Source organism: Siniperca chuatsi, linkage group LG11, assembly GCF_020085105.1.
Source record: "Siniperca chuatsi isolate FFG_IHB_CAS linkage group LG11, ASM2008510v1, whole genome shotgun sequence".
NCBI classification, from domain to species: Eukaryota; Metazoa; Chordata; class Actinopteri; order Centrarchiformes; family Sinipercidae; genus Siniperca; species Siniperca chuatsi.
In genome coordinates this window covers 20,609,867-20,623,468 of record NC_058052.1, presented here as the reverse complement: position 1 = coordinate 20,623,468, position 13,602 = coordinate 20,609,867, and the positions used below count along the sequence as shown (strand labels likewise).

General features: G+C 40.3%; 1 protein-coding gene across 3 annotated transcripts in view; it reads left to right on the top strand.

Moving 5' to 3' along the window:
- Positions 1 to 4,956: 4,956 nt before the first annotated feature.
- LOC122884761 (equilibrative nucleoside transporter 1-like) overlaps positions 4,957 to 13,602 on the top strand; it is a 49,102-nt gene continuing 40,456 nt past the window's right edge. The window contains exons 1-3 of one of the 3 annotated variants that reach the window (XM_044215082.1): positions 4,957 to 4,991; positions 6,594 to 6,751; positions 7,607 to 11,284. In XM_044215082.1, the coding sequence (XP_044071017.1) occupies positions 4,963 to 4,991; positions 6,594 to 6,751; positions 7,607 to 8,622 (1,203 nt within the window). In that variant the 5' untranslated portion in view covers positions 4,957 to 4,962 and the 3' untranslated portion in view covers positions 8,623 to 11,284. Of the gene's footprint in view, positions 4,992 to 5,040; positions 5,178 to 6,593; positions 6,752 to 7,606; positions 11,285 to 13,602 lie in introns of those variants that run through there. The other 2 variants (XM_044215083.1, XM_044215079.1) reach the window with 2 other exon arrangements.

Genomic DNA, 13,602 nt, shown 5'->3' with positions numbered 1-13,602 from the left:
AAGGTAGCAAGGCTAGAAGCTTAAGAGCAGGGTTCAAGTTGTTCTACCATGGGTCAGATAGGAAGAGAAACAGAGTAGGAGTTATCCTGAAAGAGGAGTTTGTGAGGAATGTTCTAGAGGTGAAAAGAGTATCAGACAGGTTGTTGAGTCTGAAGCTGGAAATTGAAGGGGTGATGTTCAATGTTGTGAGTGGTTATGCCCCACAGGTAGGATGTGAGTTAGAAGAGAAGGAGAAATTCTGGAGTGAGTTAGATGAAGTGATGCAGAGCATCCCCAGAGATGAGAGAGGGGTTATTGGTGCAGATTTCAATGGGCATGTAGGCGAAGGGAACAGAGGTGATGAGAATGTGATGGGCAGGTTTGGTCTTCAGGACAGGAACGCAGAAGGACAGATGGTGGTAGACTTTGCAAAGAGGATGGAAATGGCTGTAGTGAACACTTTCTTCCAGAAGAGGCAGGAACATAGGGTGACATATAAGAGCGGAGGTAGAAGCACTCAGGTGGACTACATCTTGTGTAGACGTTGTAATCTGAAAGAGACCAGGGACTGTAAAGTAGTGGTAGGGGAGAGTGTAGCCAGACAACACAGGATGGTAGTGTGTAAAATGACTCTGGTGGTGAGGAAGATGAAGAGGACAAAGGCAGAGCAGAGGACAAAGTGGTGGAAGTTGAAAAAGGAAGAATGTCGTGTAGTTTTCAGGAAGTGCTCCCAGATGACTGGACCACTACAGCTACTGTGATCAGGGAGACAGGTAGGAGGGTACTCGGTGTGTCATCTGGAAAGAGGAAAGCGGACAAGGAGACTTGGTGGTGGAACGAGGAAGTGCAGGAGTGTATACAGAGAACGAGGTTAGCTAAGAAGAAGTGGGACACTGAGAGGACTGAAGAGAGTAGACTGGACTACAGGGAGATGCAGCGTAAGGTGAAGGTAGAGGTGGCAAAGGCCAAACAAAGAGCATATGAGGACTTGTATGCTAGGTTGGACACCAAAGAGGGAGAGGTGGATTTGTACAGGTTGGCCAGACAAAGAGACAGAGATGGGAAGGATGTGCAGCAGGTTAGGGTGATGGAAATGTATTGACAGGTGCCAGGAGTGTGATGGGAAGATGGAAGGAGTACTTTGAAGAGTTGATGAATGAGGAAAATGAAAGGGAACGAAGAGTAGAAGAGGTGACTGGTGTGGAGCAGGAAGTAGCAAAGATTAGCAAGAGTGAAGTGAGGAGGACGTTGAAGAGGATGAAGAGTGAAAAGGCAGTTGGTCCTGATGACATACCTGTGGAGGTATGGAAGTGTCTAGGAGAGGTGGCAGTAGAGTTTCTGACTAGTTTGTTTAACAAGATCTTGGAGAGCGAGAGGATGCCCGAGGAATGGAGAAGTGTACTGGTGCCAATTTTTAAGAACAAGGGAGATGTGCAGAGCTGTGGCAACTACAGAGGAATAAAGCTGATGAGCCATACAATGAAGTTGTGGGAAAGAGCAATGGAAGCTAGGCTAAGGGCAGAGGTGAGCATTTGTGAGCAGCAATATGGTTTCATGCCTAGAAAGAGTACAACAGATGCAGTATTTGCTTTGAGGATGCCGATGGAGAAGTACAGAGAAGGTCACAGGGAGTTGCATTGTGTCTTCGTAGATTTAGAGAAAGACAGGGTGCTGAGAGAGGAGCTGTGGTATTGTATGAGGAAGTCTGGAGTGGCAGAGAAGTATGTTAGAGTGGTGCAGGACATGTATGAGAGCTGTAAGACAGTGTGACAGAGGAGTTCAAGGTGGAGGTGGGTCTGCATCAAGGATCGGCTCTGAGCCCCTTCTTGTTTGCTCTGGTGATGGACAGGCTGACAGATGAGGTTAGACAGGAATCTCCATGAGATATGATGTATGCGGATGACATTGTGATTTGTAGTGAGAGCAGGGAGCAGGTGGAGGAAAATCTAGAGAGATGGAGGTCTGCTCTGGAAAACAGAGGAATGAAGCTTAGTAGAAGTAAAGTAGAAAGTAAAGTAGAAGTAAGACAGAATACATGTGTGTCAATGAGAGGGACCCAGGTGGAACGGTGAGGTTACAGGGAGCAGAGGTGAAGAAGGTGCAGGACTTTAAGTACTTAGGGTCAACGGTTCAGAGCAATGGAGACTGTGGAAAAGAGGTGAAGAGGTGAGTGCAAGCAGGTTGGAACGGGTGGAGAAAAGTGTCAGGTGTGTTGTGTGATAAAAGAGTATCAGCAAGAATGAAAGGAAAGGTATTCAAGACGGTGGTGAGACCAGCGATGTTGTACAGCTTAGAGACAGTGGCACTGAAGAAAAGACAAGAGGCAGAGCTGGAGGTAGCAGAGCTTAAGATGTTGAGGTTCTCTTTGGGAGTGACGAGGACGGACAGGATCAGGAATGAGTACATCAGAGGGACAGCTCATGTTAGATGTTTCTGAGATAAAGTCAGAGAGGCCAGATTGAGGTGGTTTGGACATGTTCAGAGGAGAGACTGTGAATATATTGGTAGAAGGATGCTGAGGTTGGAGCTGCCAAGCAGGAGGTCTAGAGGAAGACCAAAGAGGAGATTTATGGATGTAGTGAGAGAGGACATGAAGTTAATTGGTGTGAGTGAAGAGGATGCAGAGGACAGGGTTAGATGGAGGCACATGATTCGCTGTGGTGACCCCTGAAAGTAGACTTTAAAAAGGTCTCCCTGGGTTCTGAGCGAGATTGGTTTACATTAATTTGCATGGCATTTGATCAAAATACATTACACTCTAAATTGGACTGTATTAGATGTGTTGGATCTTGCATTATTCGGCTCCCTCTGGTGGTGATCTGAAATGCATGCAAGTTCCCTTGTTGCTCACATTATGGAGCATTATGTCCATAAGGTGCTGCACCTAAACTTGAGCCAGTTTAACCTGCTTTCACCCTTAACGATGGCTCCACATTGAGAGGTAACATAAAACAATAGCCTCTGTTGAAACAACGAGTGCAGAATACAAAATGTTTGTCAAAACAATACAAAGTAAAAGCTGATGATCCATTCATTCTCAGTCATTCTTAAAGTTTTTTTCTTTTTTGCAGACTTGTGGTTCTTGTTTGTGCCTGTTTGTACCTGCTGCAGATGGCGATGCACAGTGCCAGGTACAGCTCACGTCACAACTTTCCTTTCATCCCCTCTGAGCTCAGCATGGGACAGATGGTCAAGTGGGTGAACAAGAGACTGGGGGCACTGGGAACAGTGGGCCTTTTATTAACAATCTGATGTCATTCCTACAGGTTTTTCCACACCGACCTTGTTTTATGAAAATAGTCAGATGCATTCGGTCCATTATCAGTCCACACCGACTACTATATTTGCCAGCAACACATTACAACAGAAAGCAACACTGATTTCATAAGAGTGGTCATGTGAAGCAGTGCAAACTGTCCGAACGGTAGAGTTTAAAAAGGTCTCCCTGCAACCAGATTGCCTCAGTACTCGGTCTGTTTGTTCACTTCTCATCTGGTTTTCACAGAATTGTCAAAGGAAATGGGAATATGGGGATTTCCTGTTTGCTTATCATTACTGTTTTATTTGTTCCCTCCTTCCCTTATAAATAAATCCCTTTCAGGCAGCTGGCAGCAGAGTATGTGACTTTTTTATTGTTTCATTCTTAACTTGTGTTATTTGTTGTTGTCTAACAACTTTGATGCTTTCTTTGCCCCACAGTTCCCAGTTTCATTTTGGCTGCCCTCCTGAAAAGAAAAACACATCTCCGTGGCAAAGAAACGTGTGTGAATGATTAGTTACTTTCTTTGGACTGGTGAGCAGTTGGCATCTGCCATCAGTGTGTGAATGTGATATGTAGTGTGAAGCGCTTTGAGTAGTCGGGAGACTAGAAAGGCGTTATACAAGTACAGTCCATTTACCATTTACATACAGGTGTACTGGTGATTAAGAACCTATAAATATAACGTGTGTTTGTGTGTACTATCAGGAGTTTTGTATTAAATGAATGCACTTTGCACTTCCAACATCAATTACAATCAATATCATTATCATATATCAATATCACATCAACATTTACATGCACAGATGAATGCAGGTAAATGTTCCATAATTATGTCTTGCTCACAGATACAACAGCTCAATAGCAAAAGAAGAAATTCTGCAAATCAGCAACTTAATTTTTGTTGATATGAAAATAACTTAAGATTACTACTATTTGCAACCTGTTTGTCCGGCATCTGAACATGATCTTGATAGGCTGAGTGTTACTCCTTGTGACAAGTCAACTGAACTTCATGTGTAAAATCGGTGGAGTACCCCTTTAATCAAGATATTCTGACCCAGTTAAGATGTTCATGTGCATCAGTGCAGGCAAAACTGCTTGAATGTTGTTAAAATGTTATTCTCTCTACATGTACCACAGTATAATACTGTTTAATATTACTGCTGCAATAATGTGTATGTTGCATTTTACTGCTGCAGATGTTTAAGGCTGAGCTAATTTTAGCTACTTTGTATACTGTTGGGTAGTTTAATCTACAGCGATGCATCATATTCTATAAGATCAGCTGTCCTGTCAGAACCACGTATCTCTAAAAAGTCAACTTCTCATGAGCTCAGAAAAACAGCCCCATTTTCAGCTTTGCGACAGTGCGTTTTCCAGCGGATCCAAGTTTTGTTTTTAAATAGTTTATTCATCGTAAGAAGTAGGAGAATTTGTCTCAACCCATAAGGCAAATCACCAAATATAGAGATACATGGTTTTCACTGGATAGGAAGGGTATGAAAATGTGTTATCTGAACAGTAACTGGTCATTTAAGATGTCAGACAAATTTAATGGCGTAAAATATACAATATTTGCCTCTGAGATGCAGCCGAGTAGAAGTATAAAGTTGCAAATGGAAATACTCAAGTAAAGTATAAGCACCTACTTGAGTAAATGTACTGATCTACTTCCACCACTGTGTCGTCCATCCCCGCTGTTGTCCTGCAGGGGGCAGCAGATGTCTGACATGCGTCAACATGTTCTGTGGTTTGTTGGGCGTTTCCCACCCACCTGTTTCAATACTCACCTGTCCCGCCCATACTGTGCTGTGATTGGCTAGCTCGTTACTTCACTTGTCCTTGTGATACTAGCTCCACTGGTTTTTCGGTTAAATTCTAGGCAAGTCCTTTCCTGATATGAGTGGGCGGATTTTATGGTATGGACCCAGGGAAGGTAAGTCACACTAGCAGCTAGAGACACTACTGACATTGATGATAATGTAATCATAATACAAATATATACATCTATTTTAAATCCTGGTCTCTACAGAGGGGATGCAACTCAATTTAACTCTGCGCAATTTAAAAAGTGGCAAAACTTAAGATTTCAGTCCTGGTTGATTTGGCCACACCTAGTTACTGGGGGTAACAGCAAATGCGGTTTAATACTCCAGGTCACAGAATTCTGGGCACAGCAAAACAGACTATTGTCGTTTTAATAAAGAAGTCAGGCAATAACTGGCCCTTTTCCATCATTCTGTGAGAAACTGTGATCTGATTTTCTGCTGCACACGGCATGAGTCTGCGAAGAACGAAAGTGAAAGGGGTTGGTTACCAGGCTGAGAGGTGGGGGTGTGCAGCCCGTCGGCCTGCAGCTCCTCATCTAACAGCTCACTGTGGCGGCTCCTTCTTGTTCCATTACTCCCTGCAATATTTCACACTGATCCGCTGTCAAAACATGTCGAAAATGACTTGTCTTGTTTTGTAGACGCATTTTTGATGAACGATAGCGGTCAGTGTCAAGCTCACTGACAAACACATTGCATTTCCTGTGACTACTTCATAATAAAAGTCAACTCGTGTTTCTCCAGTTGAATGCTTTATTGGGAAGCTGCAGCAGTAGGAAATGTTCGGTTTACATTAGCCACAGACACCCAGCTCGTAATACTGCAAATGCAAGGACTTTCATATAATTTCATCAGTGGGCCATAGGGTCAGTCATTGTGTTAACTCATTTGGCTATAGATAGTTACTTAACAGACATTTATTTAATGAAAATCTTCATTAAGATCGAGATTGCCTCTTTAACCCGTGTACATATAACATTTGCTTCTCAGCAAATCGTGTATTCATAACCCTAATTTTATTCAATGAACATATTACACTCAATATTGAACCATGTGTTGCCATCGAGGGAAAAAAAAACACGGGTTAAGAGAGAACTAAATGAGATAAAATATGCAAAATTATTTAAAATGAAAGCATTTCATTTAGATAAAATAAAATTATTTTATCTATGGAAAAAGCTATGCTTATTAACGCATGCCCCTCAGAAGTATTAGTGTGGTAAATTATCTGACCAGATCTTTCCTATTTCGTGATGAAGACCAACCAGAAAATGAATAATAAGGATCACCATGGAGATCTGTCATCCAGCATCCAACCGCTAGCATCCAATCACAAGGACGCGACGCATAACGAGTACTAGCCAATCACAGCACAGTAGGGCGGGACTTTACGCATAACGGTTTGTTTATTGTTCCGTAGCTTCTAAGCTAACACCAGAAGAAATCGACTCTAAAACCTTCGCTTGGGGTCATTCACCTTCATATAACAGTTGTCTTAAAATGTCTACTCGACTGCTTCTCAGGGCTTTCGTAAACGAGCGACTGACAGCTGCTGCCGAGGAAATATTTCAGGTTTTTGAAAGAACGATAGCAACATATGAAGAGGAAGCTTCCAGCTCAAAACAGGAGAATGAACGGCTCCGAGGTTTGCTGCTGGAGTTTGCGTCAAACCAGAAAACAGGTCTGTTTTATCATTTTTATCATCTGTCAGTGTCAATCTAGACTAATAATTAGCTTAAAGTGTCATCTCAAAGAATAAAATCGCCGTTAACTTGTATGTTTATTTTCTGTAACGTTATTTAACGTACTAGTTTTGTGTTTTTCATGGCCCTGAATCAACAAGGCTGCTAATTGATAAATCGTGTTAACTGTTTTTTGTACTGAAACTAGTGATTTATTAGTTTTTAAAAAAAATAATTGATGTGTCATTTGTTCTAGAAACCGAGTAAACTGATGAAATAAATGTAAAAACCCATTATAAGTAACCAGAACCAAAGTAATGTGTTTAAATGACTTAGTGTGACAAACAGCTAACAACTCATCCTATTTCATTTTAAGCTTTTTTTAAAGACGATTTCGGAGTGAAATCAGAAAAAAAAAGTGAACTTAACTATAGGCAATGTGTAATGAAACATATTTAATTATTCTTTTATTGTCAGTAAGTAAGTTGATTAATAAACTAACCAGAACAGCAAAATTGACTTTACTGATTCACTAATTAGGTGGATGTCTGTACTACCCAATTGATAATATAAGAGCATTTCTTATGAACTTGATGGACAACATATCTTTGGATTTTTTTTCACTATTTTCTGACATTTTATAGACAATCGATTAATCGAGATAATAATCAGCACATTAACGACAATGTAAATAATCATTAGTTGCTGCCCTAATTGAGATGTTGTTAATATTGCCAACTTCTATCTGGCAACATCCACAACTTAACCACTATTTTGGTGATAAAACTGATAAAGAAATAAGAATGTGGAAGATGATTAGAAGAAGTTTTAAATTCTTTACTCTTTTTTTCCAGACTTCTCTCAGTCGTTCATCTGTAAAGAGGAGACTCCCCCTGAGCAGCAGCACTGTGAGCAGGAGCCGAGCCTCAGCGTCTGTCAGAGGGACCCAGAGCCTCGACACATTAAAGAGGAAGATCATGAATTCTGGGCCAATCAACAACAAGAAGAAGAACAACAACAACATGTTCAAGAGTTTAAGGAGGCTAATGTCTCGTGCGTACCTCATTCATCTGCCTGGGAGGGAAATGAGCAGGGGGACACAAAACCGCCTTTGCAACCTCAGACTCAAATCAGTGAAAGCGAGGAGCAGTTTCAGGAGCTGCAGGAAACAAAAACTGTACAGTTCATGCTACCTCTTGCCTCAACTCTGTCTTCACAAACTCTGATCCAAGATGAAGGAATCCAAGATGGTAGGGAAAATGAAAGACATGCTGCAAGTTTTACATCAAACCGTACACAGACGGACCAAAGTCAGATTTCTTTTATCGCTGCCAGGGAGTTATCGCATTTGAATTCAGTTGCACCTGACTATCGTTGCCATTTGTGCGATAAATGTTTTTCCTCCAATCATCACTTGATAAATCATGCTTTCCGCATGCATTCAAAGGACGCAGATGTCCTCTGTGCTGTGTGTGGACGGACCTTAGAGTCCACCGAAAGTCTTAATGTGCACCTTCAATCGCACAAGGGCTCAAAATGCTGTCACGTGTGTGGTAAACACTGCAACAGTACGACCGCTCTGACTGAACACATGGCCAGCCACGCCGGGGTGAAACTGCATCGCTGTCATGTTTGTGGGAAAGAGTGCAGCCGGAAAGGAGATTTAAAGATACATATGAGGATTCACACAGGCGAGAAACCTTTCTGTTGCTCTTACTGTTGTAAAAGTTTCACCCACAGCGGACATCTGAGGAAGCACATGAGAAGCCACACAGGAGAGAGACCGCACCGGTGTGATGTCTGCGGCAGAGGGTTTCTACAGAGTGCACACCTAAAATACCACTTACGGACTCACACTCAGAAATATTGATTTTCATCCATCTGGGTCCTTATTATTATTATTATTATTATTATTATTATTATTATTATTATTATTTTATTTATCAAACTTCTAAGAACAAAACTGAAAGAGCCTAACTTAGGAGTAAAAAAGTTCTTCACTCAAAGACACATTTATCAAGAGACTTACTCAAACTTACAGCGAAGTGTAAAAGTAACATTTAAGAGCAGTTCTCAGGTGATAACATGATTATTCACATGTATGCTCAGAGCAGGAATAGCCAATCAGAGACAATGATTTACCCTACATCTGCCATATTGTTCATTCTTTTAAAGAAAAGCCTTACATTTTACTGAGAGAGATTTTTTTTTTTTTTTTTTTAAAAGTACAATTTGTTTGCGTAAAATCCTTTTAATATCCCCTTTAAAAATGGCCGAAATGGAAACGACAAGAAAACCAAACTGGAGCAGGAAACTAATTCTGCAGCCGGTTATCATCATAAAAAAATCCTAGAATTCTTCTTACATTTGCGAGTAGAAGTAAAAGGGAAGCATTTTTTACTTTTAATGTTCACTTAAGTACAAAATTTCACTTTTAGCAGTTTGATAAATACGGACCCTGAAATGGATGTGCTTTTTTTACAGCAAAGAGTCACTATTTTGAGTAATAACACTGCTGAAACATTGAGAAAATAAACTGCGTCTTTGTCATTGTTCCTTTTATGCAGCAGAATTTGAATGATGTTAAATCTGTGTGTGCTGTTGGTTTAGCTCAGACTTGCTGTAGTACTTAAATTAATTAGTTAACCAAGAAGAAACTGGAACAGGATGCACTTTTTTACCAAGAAATATCAAGTTAAGTTTTATGCAGCAGGTGTGCTGTCTGTTTCAGCAGCCGTTTGTCTCCATAAAAATTTTAAAACTGAACACTTTCACAGCTGGATAGAATCTGCTCTATTCTATTCTAGGTAAAGCTTTATTCAACAGGTCCGTAATTTGCTAATAATTGACATTTCCCGTAAAGAACTATGTAATTTGGTACTAATTATAGGGAAAAATAGATTTCCCCTTGAAAGAACAGCTCTGTTTTAATCCAAGTACATGTTCGTTCGTTCGTTCATTTATTCATTCATTGTTTATTTATTTAATATTGGAAATTATATTCTTGAATGAATGAATTCTATGCTAGCATGTAATCAAATTTTACATTTTTGCATGTTCAGCTGACCTGCTCTGTACTGACTAATCACATGCTGAACTGTATTTGAGTATTTAAAGATGTTAGTTCTGTTTTTGGGCTCCACCAACACCTCAGGGAAATATCAGGTTCTTTAGCTGCTAGATGTTTCACATTTTTCACAAGCTAGTTGCTAACCTTGTCTGTCTGCTGTTCTGTGCTGGACAGGTAGCGTACAGTCGGTTTATCACAGCTTTTTTCTTGGAAACAAGGTTGATGAGAGCATTGAGACTGAGCTAATTAGTTAAAAGATGCTTAAAAGCGTAAGTAGTGCTGCAGAGTTGGGTAATTCTCTGGGTTTATCACTAAGAGCCTCCATTTAACATTACACACATTTGATTGTTACTGTAATATGAAAAAATATTTATTTATTAACGCTTTAATATCCACCAGAGGTTACAGTGTGTTATTTTATTTAACATGTGGTAACAGGGTTGTTTGACATCAGCAAATCATCCTGTTTAGGCAGTTTGTTATTTGGCGGCTGTATGCAAACTACAAAGTTGAGCAGGCGGTTTTTCAGTGTGGTCAGAGACATGTTTGCATTCAGATGCAGATGAGGTCACGTGCGTCCCTGAATGTGACTCTGAAAGTGATGAAATCCCATTACGCTTTTAATTCACATCTGTATTTAGAGCTGTGTCTTTGGGATTGAATTGTGGGTGCTAGTAGGACAGGAATTACAGCTACACACCATGAATTTCTGGGCAGAAACAACCTAAAAAATATAAGTATAATATAAGAAGTCTCCTTTAGGGAGAGGGAGGGCATTCCTCCAGTAGATGATAATCTGCCTGTAGTATCATTAAAAACCACGCAAAAAACTTTCCTGACATTTTATGGCTCAGGTCAAATTGACTCCAAACCCTTTTTAGTTCAAATTCTCCAAAGGACATCTATGCCGACCAGTTGTTCCTGTGAATTCCATATATTTATATGACCCCAAACTACCAGGAACCAACTCAACCACAAGATGTGGGAGATTAGCCGAAAGTCTAAGGAGCATGTCACTTTAACCCCCCTATTTAGCATTTATAAGCACTATATATATGTTTAATAAATGGTTTATAACACATTATAATGTAGTCGTATGCAGCTATAAGGACATTTGTAAGTGTTAATTGATTTACAGTATTTGTCAACAGTTATAACTTCTCCTATAAGACAACTTTATAGTATTACAACTGTTTTTTTTACTATATTGTCATTCATCTTCTGTTTATACACAGGCGTCCACTTATGAGGAGGGCTTATAGTTGTTGACAAATACATTAATTAACATTTACAAATGCCTGTATTTGTCTGAGAGGAATATAGTTTACCAGTAGGTGGCACTGCAGGAGCCTTTATTTATCCATCTATCCAGCAAGTCAGTGAAGGCTACTCAAGAGTCTGCACAGACTGCTACAGTTTTTCTTATTATAGGTTAAATAATTAAATAAAACATTATATTGTTTGCCCTTTTGACTGTGTTTTTATCACAGAACTCAACTGTTAAAAAGTATTTGTAAGTTACTGATACAATGTTATTTTCATGACATTTGGCACATCTTGTACAATCTGAGTGCAAATTCAGTTCAAGGGCAGCCAAGTGAAGATTGCTGCAAGTCAAAATCTTATTTCATTAAACTTGCCATTTCAAAGAAGCTACTCCTGCAAGGGAGCAGGTCCAGTGTTGGTCCAAGATTTTATTTGAACTGCAAATTACTTTCTAAGAAAAGCAGCTGCAAAACTACATTCACACAGTCACCAGGTTTTTGAGCCAATCATCCATGACTTTTTGTAGTAATCAAAGGACCATAAAGGCCTAAAAAGCTCAACTTGGATCTCTCCCAGGTGGCCTCGCAATCTCACACAGAACAGCAGCTCATTCAGGAATCTCTGTGTTTGGGAAGCTGCTTCAGGCGATTCAGATTTTAGATTGTAAAGCTAAAGTGTTAATCAGGCCTCAGTGACTCTCAAGACTAAAACCAACTACCCTAATCTGGTTATGTAACCCCCCTAAAGACACAGGATCACCAGCCCTGGATCCAGTTTCCCACATGTCAGCTCATGTCTAGCCTTAATGGGGAGTCAATCACTCAAATCTACAACCTCAGCTGTCCTGATCTGTTCAGATCACTGCTAAATCATAGACCAAGCTAGCTGTTACACCACTGTACTGTATATTCTTCTGTATGTACTCGCAGCGGTATTTGAACCCAGACTATGGCTATTTGAGAAAAGTGCCCCATAGTTTTCTGAAAAAAAGAGGGCAAGAGGTTAATCTTCTGTGAAGTAAAATTATGTGAAACTTACTCAAGGGAACTGGAGGGATTTTTTTATGTGGGTCAGACTGTGTCTCATAGATTAACACACGAGAAGAGGCATTACAGTTTTTCTGTGTGTGGGGGGGCGGGCGGGTGCGGGGGTGGGGGCTGTTAGGCTGTTAAGAAAAATTTCGCTGGTACTCAGCAATCATCAAGAATTCCACCGGCCCTTGGTTGCATAACTGGGTGAGTTAATCACTAACCCACCCAGTGAAGTCTCTGCAGCACCAAGGAGGCCCAAAGTATTTTAGGGGAATCCAAATCTATGCCGAGTTGTGGATGGAGGTGATCCAGGAACAAAGGGAGGGGGAGATGTGACAGGATAATCCTTATGGGGTAGGTTTGGTTTGGAAGAAGACAGCAAATATCTGGTGGACATCCTCTAGAAACTGAAACACAAGCAGGGTATTGGGCAATTGAAATATGTTGTTGGTCAAGCTGGGTATTACTATAGTTACTTTCATATTTGTTCAATTATTTTCTCGCATCTGTTTAATGTGGTAGCTGATGGGAGGAGACACTGTCGGACAAAGTGCAGGAATATGAACAGTGATGAAATGTCTTTATTGGATGGATACTCAAACACTGATGAAGATATCTGTGTCTTTTATTTTGCAGTCCATCTAATCACATTCCTGCAATAAATGTTTTAGGTCCATGGTGTAAATTCAAAGACAAACACAAAGTTTGTTTTGTGGAAAACCTCGAGGAAGAAGACCAGATGGTACATTAGCTTTATTGTTTACTTTCTATTGCTAATCCCAGTATATATAAATCACATGCTGGACCTTTCATGTGTTGAGGAGCTCTGCTATTAAAAGCCGAGAGAATGGCCGACGCTGCTGCTGTTGCAGTTGTTGCTATGGGGAGATTTCCAACACAGTTGTTTCCTCACATACCCCCACACACTTGTTCTTTATAGATCTGACAACTGGATACCTCACTTGTCATGTGTCATCTTATTTATACAGTGTGGTTCACTAAATGATTTCAAAATGACACTTCTAGGAAATTAACTTCCTGCATTATGCAAAACAGTCAGCTGGTTGATGCGGCTCTTTAAATGTTGATGAGCATTGCACAACTTGCTTCCTCCCTCGTTACTACCATGATCATCAGATTCTTTTCAGATAATTGGATTAAATCATCCACCTGCAGTCTCTTCATCACGGACATTTCACTCGATGTTATGTTTTGATTGCCAAAACCTATGACAAGTTCACCTCTCACTCTGATCATTGCTTATGGAACCATTGTTTAGAAAACCAGGCAGTATATACTACATATCACCGATTCTGTGTCAACAAACAGTAGCTATGTTACGTAGATGTGTTTCATAAATTGAGTCTTGTTTTAATGCTTTTTCGTCTGCTATTTGTCCGTTTCTGTGCTCTCTGAACAACAGTCACCTCAAAATGACATGCAGTACTAATTTGTAACAGCAAATAGGCCTGTGTTTTGAAAG